The sequence below is a fragment of the Hakea prostrata genome, chromosome 2 (assembly GCF_041222555.1).
Source record: "Hakea prostrata isolate BN-2017 chromosome 2, UWA_Hpros_2, whole genome shotgun sequence".
In the NCBI taxonomy this organism is placed as follows: domain Eukaryota; kingdom Viridiplantae; phylum Streptophyta; class Magnoliopsida; order Proteales; family Proteaceae; genus Hakea; species Hakea prostrata.
Window position 1 is genome coordinate 5,136,962 of NC_142601.1, and position 12,575 is coordinate 5,149,536.

The 12,575-nt window shown below is 39.5% G+C and overlaps 2 protein-coding genes and 1 non-coding gene across 4 annotated transcripts in view; all 3 read right to left on the bottom strand.

Moving 5' to 3' along the window:
* Positions 1-403: 403 nt before the first annotated feature.
* LOC149023422 (uncharacterized) lies at positions 404-1,453 on the bottom strand. Its single transcript, XM_089142793.1, has 3 exons — positions 1,284-1,453; positions 1,040-1,145; positions 404-919 (listed from the first exon to the last, which is right to left on the bottom strand). The coding sequence occupies exons 1-3, from the start codon at positions 1,314-1,316 to the stop codon at positions 771-773; spliced, it is 288 nt and encodes a 95-aa protein (XP_088998919.1). The 5' UTR covers positions 1,317-1,453; the 3' UTR covers positions 404-770.
* Positions 1,454-4,670: 3,217 nt separating this feature from the next.
* Positions 4,671-4,822, bottom strand: LOC149023423 (U12 minor spliceosomal RNA). The gene has a single exon (XR_016171853.1). It is a non-coding gene; the product is annotated as a U12 minor spliceosomal RNA (small nuclear RNA).
* Positions 4,823-5,728: 906 nt separating this feature from the next.
* The window catches only part of LOC149023424 (sulfate transporter 4.1, chloroplastic-like), a 33,071-nt gene continuing 26,224 nt past the window's right edge, over positions 5,729-12,575 (bottom strand). Inside the window, exons 16-17 of one of the 2 annotated variants that reach the window (XM_089143958.1) lie at positions 6,861-6,937; positions 5,729-6,755 (exon numbers count right to left, since the gene is read on the bottom strand). In XM_089143958.1, coding sequence (XP_089000084.1) covers positions 6,357-6,755; positions 6,861-6,937 — 476 coding nt within the window. In that variant the 3' untranslated portion in view covers positions 5,729-6,356. Of the gene's footprint in view, positions 6,756-6,860; positions 6,938-7,532; positions 7,628-12,575 lie in introns of those variants that run through there. The other variant, XM_089143959.1, reaches the window with a different exon arrangement.

The window sequence follows — 12,575 nt, forward strand, 5'->3', positions numbered from 1 at the left end:
GGCAATAGCTTCATATGAAGCTCTCCAAATGAAAGACTTTATCTTCGGCAATCAATTCATCCTCCATACCTTTTCCCAAAAATAGAAATGCAGGGAAGGGAAGAAAAAGATGCAAGAAATATAACCATAGGTTTGGTCAACACACACACACCCAAAAATCAATGTCTGTAAACAACAAAGAAGAGGAGGCTTCGATGTGTTCACAGATTGTGGAACTTCATATAATTGCTCGACTTTGGGGATGAATGCCAATTGGTAGTTAGTGGGTCATGACACTATTTATTTCGAGAAAACAACGAAGAAGAAGAGAGATCATTTTGAATTACAAAATCATCATGATCCTTACAAAACTGTACTGTCTTATCCTCAAGTTACGTTTAAAATCAGAAGAAATAATCAGAATACAAAGATGGAGCCTGGGAAAAAGGTTGAGATTGTGACAGCGCTAGAGGATGAAAGAGTTTGGCCCTTTGCCGGCGAGCCCACATCAATCACACACACACACAGAGAGACACAGATCGAGACACTCATTTGATCATCCCTTCTTCCCGCAGGTATGCATTTATTACTTGGAACACTAAGTTGTTCGTATATATTAGACTAGTTTCAGAGCCGGCATGTTTAAGATTTTAGCTCGCTAGCTCTTACAAACCTTACAAATTAAGTACTAGAACTAGTAAAACTAAGCAGTCGATCGATCGATCTTCGATCACTTGTTCATATCCATTTTTATTCTTGGAAATTGGAATATTGGAAGAAATATGCATGACTTAGTCGTCGGAATCTTTTTCGGTTGCAGATGGATTGGATAATATGCTCTGGATCATCTGGGTTGTCTCCTCTTCTGACATGCGATCTCCTCTTTTTCTGGTGTACTCTTCAAAGAATTCCTTGTTCTCTTTCTCTAACTCCTTCCATACTGTTCTCAATGAGATAAGAAGAAGGAGATAAGATAAAATATAGACTACAGATAATTGTTTCCTGTTAAAATATTCAAGCTAGAGAGAACGAGAGAGAGAGAGAGAAAGGGTGTGCTGACCAGTGGAGGTAATGACTGGTAGTATGTTTGCATGCTTAGAGAGAGCATCCATGCACTCTTCTTTGGTCATGTGGAAGAGAAGACACTTCTCTATAAGGTGGTGCACCTGCAACAAATATTATATATATGCATGATATCTAGCTAGCTAGCTTGGAGGATCAATCCCCAGAATTAATTTACTCATCATATGTATATGTATAAACGATCGATCTTATTGTTATTATGAAGCTGGGCTAGCTGTTACCATGTGGATATACGATGCTGAGGAGTCACCCATGATCTTGGCAGCGAATTGAATTGAAGGGAAACTTGTTCAGAGAAAACTGTAGCAGAGGAATCAATATATGGATCTGAGAAAGAAAGAAGAAGGAAGAAAATGCAAGCAAAGAGAAGTTGGGAAGGAAGATCTGACTAGTTACCCAGTTAGGACCTATAGAAACATTCTACCCACAGTTAGCCGGTTTATATATTAGGTGAGCAGAGTGGGTTTTACATTAGCATTAGCTATTAATCGAGAGAGAGAGAGATAATGAAGGAACTAGGTGGGGTCAGAAGTCCCACGTGGGAGATAAAAGATAATTGGTGCAGAAGGGATTAGAGGATTTACGTCGAGCACCATGCACCCAATCTTCACGTGGAACGTAGGGCCTCCAAAAACACTGCTACAGTAGAGAGAGAGAGAGAGAGAGAGAGAGAGAGAGAGCGTGTCACCGTGTCAGTACGAAAAAAATGACCCTTCTTGGTAGGTTAGTGCTTCTAACGTTTGTGGTGACTAAGATTGAATTGGACATCATCTAGACTTCATTAGACACTTCAAAACACCTTTGCATATATTAGCCATTTAAGTGTAAATAAAAACTGGTTTTCTTTAAGATAAATCCAACCACGTGTTATGGTCATTATGGTTCAAGCCAATGAATCGGAGCAGATCATTTGGCTGAGGGCTAAAATCTAGTCCAAGATGATTCGTCTGACAATTCTCGGAATAGGTACCAACTGAGAAGTTACAAAGAAGAGATATTACTTCTCGGATACATAGTTATCCTCATATGACTTCTCGGCAAGAGTAGCACGGATAAAATATTCAGCATATCTTTATTCAGACATCAATCACAGTATTTAATTCAGCATTAAATACCCCAAAAACATTAAATGCTCTTTGGTGACAAAGAAACTTCTCACTCGATCCAAACTTGACTCGAGTATTGCATCTATCTTATTTATCCCTGCAACTATGGTTAGGTGTCACATCAAGATCAATCTGACGCTAACCTCTTGATTAAGCAACAAAGTCTCCAACTGACGTGAAGATCATACTATCTAGCTTATTGCACAAGCCTCTCTAAAAAGTCGTCTCTACCCTCCATCTCATTAGATAAGTATCTAAGGGTGTGAAAGCGTCCACTATCTCTTTAGGTATGGATATATCAGCTATATAACCCATCACTATGCCTGAACAATGGTAAGATAGGAATACTACAGCCATTACTCTCCTGCATTTTCCTTCTAAAGAACATTATCTTCTTCATCTCTTTGAGTATTTATTCCTCAAAAAAAGTCTCTGGTTTTCTTACCTGAACTGACTTAATCCTTGGAAATGGCTTTCCGTCCCCAGAGACGGCCCATTCTCACCATTGTTTTAGTCTAAGGAACTAGATCCGGATCAAGAGCGAACCAAGGAGACTCCGGTACATTTTTCACCACACCACCATGTGAGCAACACTAGCCTAGTAAAATCCGATGCTGCTCATTCACTCTTGTTTGCATTCTGGCCAGTGATCCAGCTACCTGTTGGGTTATGAAAAACCTACCGAATAGAATAATCAACAAATAAGAGAAAAGAAGAACACAAGAATTTACGTGGAAAACCTTTAAAGGAAAAAAACCACGGGCAAGAGAGAAAACTCCACTATAGATAAAGAAATATACAAGAGGGAAGATTTTGGGATGAATTACATATGGAGGGGATGCATCCTTTTATAGCATCTCCCCATCCTACCTTCTCCCCCGTCTACCTAAACTGGGACTAAAACTCTCAACAAACTCCCAATTCTTTATGATGTGGGATAACAACTCCTACTTCTACTAGATGTGGAACTAAGACTATACAACACTACCCTCTCTCTCTAGTGACCACTCAGAACGCTCTAGGCTCGCGAAGAAGAGGCAGCGAAGAAAGGGGGGGGGGCGGGCCCCCGGCCGGATGAAAAGAAAAGCCAACGCAGCTACCCTCCTCTCTCCCCCCCTCCTAGTGACCACTCAGCAACAGCTCTACATATCTCTTTCTCTCACCCTCGCTCTCTGAGGTTGATGTGGTTTGGAGCATGAATGAAGAGTGCAAAGTACGAAGAAAAAAGAGGGTGACTGGGCCACTAGAACCGGAAATGATAAAATGAAAAGCCAAACGTTTCAAACATGGATATAGTAGGGCAAGGGCATGTTCCAGATTTCAACTTTGTTTCCTTTCCTGAATAAATTTCCTCATGATTTTTTTGATTGATTGAGGGACACCGTGCCACCAATAGGCACTCACCCTTCATAACTCAAGATAGTTTGGGAAGATGACCTAATTTTTCTCTCTACTTTGATTAACTGATTGACCCCAATGGACCCAATTACTTACTATGACGAACCTGAACATCCATGTAGGCCATGCCCCATGACTAAAATCGGTTAAACTTGCATAAAAAGAATAATGAAAATACATCTTCTTCAAATCTTAAAAGAAAAGATAATACCCTAAAATATTCAAAGGATGATCTTAACTTACATTGTTGTTCTTGGATTTAAATTCTTAATACTTGTCTATGCAGAGTTGCTTGATTGGTACCATTCATACTTCTTAGTGAAGAGGTTGTGAATACGATCCTTGCTGATGGCATATATAACATTCCCGTCACTTATATATAAAAGGTACCTTTATATAAGAAAAAGATTCCTTGATGCCACATGAATATACTTGCAACAAATAAAAAAATCAATTATAAATCAAAGCACCTCCCAATTATTTGAGAACTTCTCAGTTTCTGAATAAAAACAAACGGTTGAATTGTCGCCTTACAAATATATGGAAACAATTTTATTGTACCGTCTTTAAAACAGATGAAAGCTGTTTTTTCTTTTTCAGCATTTTATGAAGGCACTTGGCCGGTGGGGAAAAAAAGTTCAAGATTTTACAAATATATGGAAATAACTTTATTGCCTTACATTTTTCTGTTTTTTTTTTTTTTTTCACTTAATTTAAACCGACACCGATATGGATTAATTGCACGGTTCAGAATTATTTTGGATAATTTCTCGAAGTAGTGTTGCTCCTGCATTTTCAACCTTCTTTGTCGACCCGTAGAGAATACATCAAACCGTGAAATTTCCTATAGATCCAAACAAAGTACCAAACTGCTACTAGGGGAAGAAGCATAAGTGCCAAAACTTATTGTAAGGTAGAATTTTTACGAATGATATGTGTAAACGGTGAAAGTATCGTGTACCTTATAGCTTTACCTGGCAAGAACCGATTACGGCAATCTCAGAGAAGACATATCCCTCTCTGCTTCAATTTTTGCTGTAGTCTTTTAATCGGTCTAAACTTGATTTCAGTGTGCTAACTATTTAGACTGATTTAGTGGTTATTGGGAGGCCCGCTCGAGCGAGTTCTGCAGAGTAAGCAGCGTCAGCACTCGGCCAGCCTATAACCCCTCCATAAATTCTTGCGCACCAGAAGGTTAGCGCGGCGAGCAGCTCCCGCCACTCGCTTTGTTTTCCTTACTCATTAGTTTAAGGCAAGTTTTAATTTTCCACGCCCCTTGTTTATATATGCCGCTGATCCACGAGTGTTAGGTTTCCTCCCCGATGTGGGATTTGTGATTCAAACTTCACCTACAGTTTACCCATATTCCAGAATCAATCAGATGACCAATTGGCCTCCGCTCTGCACAATTGGTTGCTGCCTCTCACATCGCATATTTGAAAATTTGAAGTCTGGTCATCTCTTGCCAAAAAGATCTGATCTTATGGTAATTTAATTTGAGTTCTTAGGGGAGGTTGGTGTCTATATGGGATTCCCATGGAGATCCCACCTTTAATTCATTTTGTTAATATTTAGAAGTGGGTCTCACCCCTATTGTAGTGAAGAAGTATCAAGGGAGATTGACCAAAAAAAAAAAAAGAAAAGTATCAAGGGAGGACATAATCGAGAAAGAATTGAATTTTCCTTGAACCCTTTATCATCACAGGTGAAGAGAACTCCCACTCTCACCTACGTCTAATGTTCAGGGTGATGGGAAGGTAGTAGCTTGTACTACACAAGGAGATCTTCAACGATGAAAACTGCATGTCATTAGCCTCCTTATGAAAATTTTGTTCTAATGGATAACATGATCTGGCAACAATTTAGCAAAGGAGTTTCACAGGGGTACACAAGGGTCCCGACGACCCAAGGAAGGCTTGTGTGCAGGGATGTCTGATATCTCATTAACTTTGAGGATGTAGAAGAAAACAGAACCGTAGAAACCAAGAACAAGACACACACCAAGTGGTCAAAAGTCTCTGGTCCATTAGAGACTTTCTCTGGTTAATATATACTTGGGATAAAGTTCTAACCAGTCATGTAACTACTCTGTAGTTATCCATCTAATAATCAAATGGATGATATATAGTCACAGTATATTGAAACATCACTTCAAGCAACTTTACGGGAGAGTTCGAGTTCAGTTCCCCTCAAATTGAGCACAATACTGATGTTTTTCTCAATTGGTCGATGAAGATAGAAAAAGTCATGTACCATTCTGTCTCTTACATGATGATGCTCATGGCTATTTACATTTGTAGTACCCTTCATGATGAGTTGGAGTAAATTACCTTCGCATGATAACCAAATTGAGATGCCAAGGCCAAATTAAAAGTCCAATATAGATGTCTGGTCCATGAATCATCTCATAAAAAGCAGTGTAATAAAGCATCAATTCAATACTGATTCGTCCACAACCATAATTAGATGAATCTAGTTCATACAAAAAAATAAAAAATAAATAAAGAGCCTCGGGTCAATAAGGACCAAGGAGATTGACTCAGGAACAAATTTCTTAGAAGCTCCATTGCAAAATTCGGGCCTAGCCATAGCTGTAATATTTACAATCAACGAATTATTATACAATGTTTAACAACAAACGCTTTACAGTTTAAGGAAATGTAGAGCATTGCAATTTCACTGCAACGACCCAGCCTACAAGATTACAGTCAAATCACCATGTCCTGGTAAAGAACAAACAATGCATATGACACGAGCCCTGCTTGGACAAATCAAGTATTCCTACAATACTCAAGGTTTCTTCGACAATAGTGGCTCTGATTGAGGGTCTGACTCATCCTCACTTTGTCTCCATATCCTCTGAAATACACTTGGTTGCATTACAGGTGGTGATCGTACGACCCCTACTGTATTGTCTGTTAACAATCTTGCATCCGGGTCTCCCGACTCAACATCAAGGTTTGAGATGTCCTCCCCTGATTGTTTCCGTAATCGTTGAAACAAACTTAGCTTTCCTTCAGATGGTGAGTCCACCATCTTCGGTGTTTCTTGTGAGCTCCGCACTTGCTGAAGACAAACTTGAATAGCATCATGCAATCTCACAAAGAACCAGTCCTTTCCTATAAGCTCAATTACACCAGATCTGGCAAATGTAAGTAAAACTTCATGGTTGGGGTTGGCAATTGCTATCTGCAGAAGAACCCAAAAGTTTGAGTAACAACTTTACTTTTCTGACCTCATGTTCAGATAGTTGGTTAATGGTCATCCTACTACGTATCAAGAAAGATTTTTGACCTGTATGTTCCGAGATTTGTATTCCTGATGCAACTCTTTTAAAGCTTGTGCAGCACTGGAGTCTATATATGTAACAGCTGCAAGATGGTAAGAACAACAATTTGGATTATCAGACATTGGCGCCAACAAACATCATAATTCATATGGAGTACAACAAGCTAGTTAACAAGGTGCCCAAACAAGATATTGAAGAGCTTTAAGCTATAATAACCAACAAGAAAGCTGGTTCCCCTATCCTCTCTCGATTACTTAGAATTGGGGATTAGAATCTTGATTCATCTCAACTGATTTGCAACTAAAGGACACACACAGTAGGGGTCTGGTGACGGTCATAATTTACTCATCTACAATTGTGCTTGCCAAAAAATTAAAAACAAGAAGAATTTACAATCATGATTGCAAATGTGAATTATAAAGAAATAAAAAGGAACTGGCAACTAGTAGATTAATGAACAGACACATTAATAAGAAACCCAAAGAAACCAGACCATCAGCTTATTGCTACTGTAGTGATGTTGTCTGTACAAGACAGGCAATGACTTGTTATTCCAGTGTATGAATCATCTAAAATATAGGCCAATCAAGAATGCTACATAAAAGGGAACTCAATTCCAAATGCTCTGCACAAACATAGTCCAGGTGGTGGAGGGGCCCATTTTTTTACAGACTTACCCAGCAATTTTTGCTTAGAGGCTCTTTTGATGCCTTGACCTAGGCTACACCTGTGGTCCACCGACCATTGCGCCAAGGCTGCCCCTTCAAGAATGCTACATAAACATGAAAATATAGTTTATTCATGGGCCCTCATTATGTAGGGCCTGTACTGCCTGCAGCTACAGACTTGTATGCAGAAGCCCCTATCGAGACTAGAGCAGTAAATTGAACATTATTGCTAGAGAAGTATCCACAGAGCCTGGTTAACAAACATTCAGTCATGATTTCAAAATTTAGCTTGTCCATATGTACAGCTGAAAGAATGTAGACTGAAGAAAATCACATGGTAAGACATACTGGGAAAAACTGTAAAGATGGTGCAAGCTATAATACCTGCACTGATGGATGTTCTATGCCATCTGTGTTAGGGATACGTCTATAAAGTATGATGGTCAGAATGATGGGGAACACTTTGGACTTTCTTTTTTTTAGGTGAATAAATAATCCATTTCCAAAGCCCTGAAGGTGAGAAAGGGGAAGGGAATACATTCTTCGTAGGGGGGGGGGGGGGGGGAAGGGAAAATAATACAGAAAGATCCCAGTCTCTAAGAGTTTGACCTCGAAGGCAGAAAAAGGAAGGTACCTATATCCAGGAAACATTGATGTGTCTTTTCCTTGAGGAGTCTAAAGAAGGCTCACAGGGGGAGCATATGTAGCCTAGAGCTGATATTTTTGACGATGCCGGTTGAAATCAAATCAATGCATCGAGAGTTGGATGTCCATTTCTGAACATTCCTCTCCATCCCAGTACGGAAAACAGTGACCCACAATACTAGCTTATCAACGGTACCAGAGACTGAATAGCCAGAGAAAGATGGAACCAGCCAAAGCCCTTCCCTGTCAAAGGGGGGGGGTGTCTACTAGAGGACCAAATGAATGAAAGCGCTTTAATCCAATTAGAACAGCTTAATAGGCAAGAGGGGAAAAAAGTGTGCAACATCCTCTACAACATTCAAACAGAGGGTACAATAAGGAGTGACCTGGATATGGTGGTGGAGAAGGAAAGATTGGCTTGGGAGGCGAAGGTTAAGAGTACTCCAGGCAGTGATGGAATGATGAGGGATATGATATTTAAACCAAAAGTTGTGCCAAAGGACTGTGGGTAAGTGAGGCGTAACAGAGTGCGAAGTTGAGGACGAGGAAAAAGTTCCACTGTGGGAAGGGAGTTAACAATAACTTATCCTGGAGGATTTTTTTTTTTTTTTTTTGGGGTGTTGGGGGGGGGGGGGGGGGGAGGGACCCACAGCTACAAGAGGAGGAGGAGATAGTAGCAGTATTAGGGATTGAAGAGGAATGGTAATACAGATTCACCACCAGACTAGGCTTTGTTTCTTAAGAAAAAGTCCAGGGTTGGGTTACATATGTATTGGCCTTTAGTCCCATGGCTTTGCTTTTTGTAGGGCACTATATGGACTAATTAGGTTGAGCATTAAAATAACTTCAACACATTATGGTTTTCTTTACCCAAAAAAGAAAACAATATGGTTCAACTTAAGTTAGATGCGACTAGCACATGACTAATTAATAGAATGTAATTAAGACTTTATTTTGAGTATATTTTAGTTTCCTTGACATTTAAGTTACCTAATAGGTTAAGGATTGAGTTAAGCCGTTCTTTTTAGTATAAGAGTGATTTCTTAGCCTTTTACTTTAGGTTTTAAACTTGTAATATGTACTATCACCGAACACGGATTGGATTAATCAAATTGCTCTGCAAACTGCACTGCCTCCTTCATTGTGTGAGAGTTTCAGTTTAGCGTCTAATATCTAAGTTAAAAAAGGGATTAGTTTTTTATCCTTGTGGTGGTAAAGTGCCCAGGGCATTCATTGGTGTGATTGGTTGGACAAATCAACCCCTCAACCATGTGAGGCAGAGCTTCAACTAAAATGAAGAAAACCTTCAAGGTTCAAAGTTCAGATTTAAGTCTTCACCAATTTCAGCCATTAACAAGCTGCTTTCAAGCTAATTCAGCCCTACTGTGAGTTAACTGCATTACCCCAATCCCAAATTCTGCTCCTATCCTTCTATATTTCAATCAACCCACAGCGTCCATATCCTCCAGACTTGAAATCCATTAAAGGTCACATTCACAAATCCAATTTTAGTCAAGTTTCAAGTTCAAAGAAGATGTAAGTTTAAAAACCTGCATTTATCTCTTAGAAGATCATAATGTTTATTGTGAGAATTCTGCCGGCCAAATCTAGCTGTTAAATGCTGCTGAAAGTTTGAATGAATGTTCTCCTAACCTAAGAAAAACTGGATCCAAGTTTCATACCCACCCACCCAACTGAATGCCTGAAAGTTACCCTTTTACTCTTCAATCCTATTTCTAATGTGAATCCTCCATATCTCCAGAGTCCAGACTCGACAACCTAATTTTGTTCTTACTTCCAACATATATTCTACCATGCATCAACTTGACATAGCCCCACCATCAACCCTAACGTAGCCCTCAAGTTAGCATGCACCTTATTCTGAACTATTCAAGTTTGGCTGGCATATACAAGGTCCTGGTTAACTGGATTCTTGTTGATCCTTTTCAATCTGGGACTAAATCAAATAGATTGAGCAGGCACCAACCAGATTCTTAAGAATACTTAGAATGTGTTCTGGGTCAAGCCAGCAGGATCTCACATTACCTTTAGCAATCACCAAAGAGGTGGCATCGGGGGCTAAAGGGTGAAGGATTAGGATTTTGCTAGAGAACCATGAAGGATTGAACAAAATGGTGGCAGATCAAATGGAATCAGATTTTAGAGGATATATATAGACCCAATTAAATCAAATGAAGTCCTACATGGAAGAGATCTCCAAATTAGCTTAAGGAGGACTGCAATACTATAGTCAAGTATTCTGTGAATACCTAGGCCTCCTTTAGATTTAGGCGAGCAAATAGAAACCCAATTAATTGGATGTAATGATTTGGAGGTTTCCTTTCTATTCTAAAGGGAACCAAAGAAAAGAGATCCACAGCTTTGATTGTGGATTTGAATGAGCATAGACACCACACCCATAAATGCAAGATTGAAGGACAAATTTGATCAACACTATTCACCCCCTCCCCCCCCCCCAAAAAAAATAATAATAATAAATAAATAAATAAAGAAGAGATGATTAACACTAATCTACAAACCCTCCAATTAAGTATCTTGGGCTTCTTATTAAGTATGATGGCCCCATATCCCTAGGGGGAAAGCAAGATACTTAACAAGAAAGGACCCAAGAGAGAAACCAGTAAGAGGGAGGAGGGAGGCAGTGATAGACTTTAGATACCCCAGAGAGGAACATTTTAGATTTTAGGAGATTGATCCAAGACCTAAAAGGGATTTAAAAGGCTCAGAGGACACAAAGGTGGCTAGGGAAGAGTGCTAGGCTTTGCAAAATGATAATATGGTCAACTGCAAAGACAAGTTTGGAGGTTTATAGGCTCACATTTAGGGAGGGCGAAAACCAGGTGTTGGTTTGTCCTGCTCGGATGCCTCTAGACAGGACCTCTAAGGTAAGAGATAAGAGGAAGGGGGAGAGGCAGCAACTTTGATGGATACCAACATTAGAGGAGAAAAACCCATATGGAGAGCCATTAACAATGACCAAAAGGAAAGGGAAGAGAGACAAATTTGAATTCAATGGACAAAGGGGAGGGAGGGGTGAAAGGGTTTTTGGTTCAGGATGTCACAAATAAAGCCCCATCTAAGGAGTTGAAAGCTTTGTAAATGCTATTTTCAAGAGAGCCACAAGGGGTGATTTTCTGCACAAAGAAAGCTATTGTTGATAGTATTTCTACCTGGGATGAAGGCAAATTGATTGGGGCAAACAAGCAAAGGAACAATCAGTTGAAGCCTATTAACCGGGATTTAGCAATGAATTTGTAGAGAAGGTCGTGTAGAGGGAGATGGGCCTAAAATCACAGAGGGCAGAGGCATACATCAATTTCGGGATGAGGGAAAGAAAGGTTTGGGGGATATGTAGTGAAGTTGGTTGATGTTAACTTGTTAAGGAAGAAGCTATGAATAGATTTGACAAGTCACCCTTGATGACATCTCAATTAGTTTAGATGAAAATTCATATTGAAACCATTGAGGCCACCAGCACGATTGGACCTGTGACTTTCCGAGAAAGAACAACCTCGAAGATTTAATATGAAAGGGGCTATATTGAAGAAGGATGGCCAAAAGAGGAGAAGACAAACTCATAGATGAGATTATCAGGGAGAGGGAATAGGAGAAGGGGAAGGATTGAAGAGAGAGTTGAAATGGAAGATGGCTTCCTTTATTATACCTATGACAGAAGAGATGTGGGTGCCATCATGAGCCAGAAGTAAGGTGATGGAATTAGAGTTTAAAAAAGCTTCCAAGGAATCATGGAAATAAGCCATGTGGGAGTCTCTGAAGTCAAGCCATTTAATGCAGGATTCTTGACAGAGAAAGTTACTTTTGGGCAAGAGAGCAAAGTTCAAAGAAATTCTCTTTTCGTCCTCAGTAAGGAGATGATTGAGTAGATCTGATTGGAGTTGGCCTTGAATCAAATAGATATCAACATGGCAAGAAGATGTTACCGAAGGAGGAAGAATCTCAGGCTTCGAGGGAAGCCATAGAATTATGAACTTTTTTGCAAAAGCAAGAAGAGGAAGGGAGAAGTAATGTACATGTTTGTCCCAAGCTTACTAGACAGTGGAGGAGAATTGGGTGGGAGGTCTACGTTTCAAAGAATTTAAAGACTCGGGGACAACCAAGGAAAAAATTTCGATCCATATGGTAATTTCGACCTTGAAAAAGGTTGAAATTTCCATGTTTCGGTCAAAATTTCGACCGAAACTGGATACTTTTTATCTGACTCTTGAAAAGTCAATTTCAAGCCTCAAATGCACTCAAATTGATTTGGATTTTTGCATACTTCCTATTTCAAGCATAATAAACACTATAGAACTAGTAGTTTACTAAAAAACTACTGAAAATGTAACATCCAAGTATCCAACATTCCAAGTATATAGTACATGAATC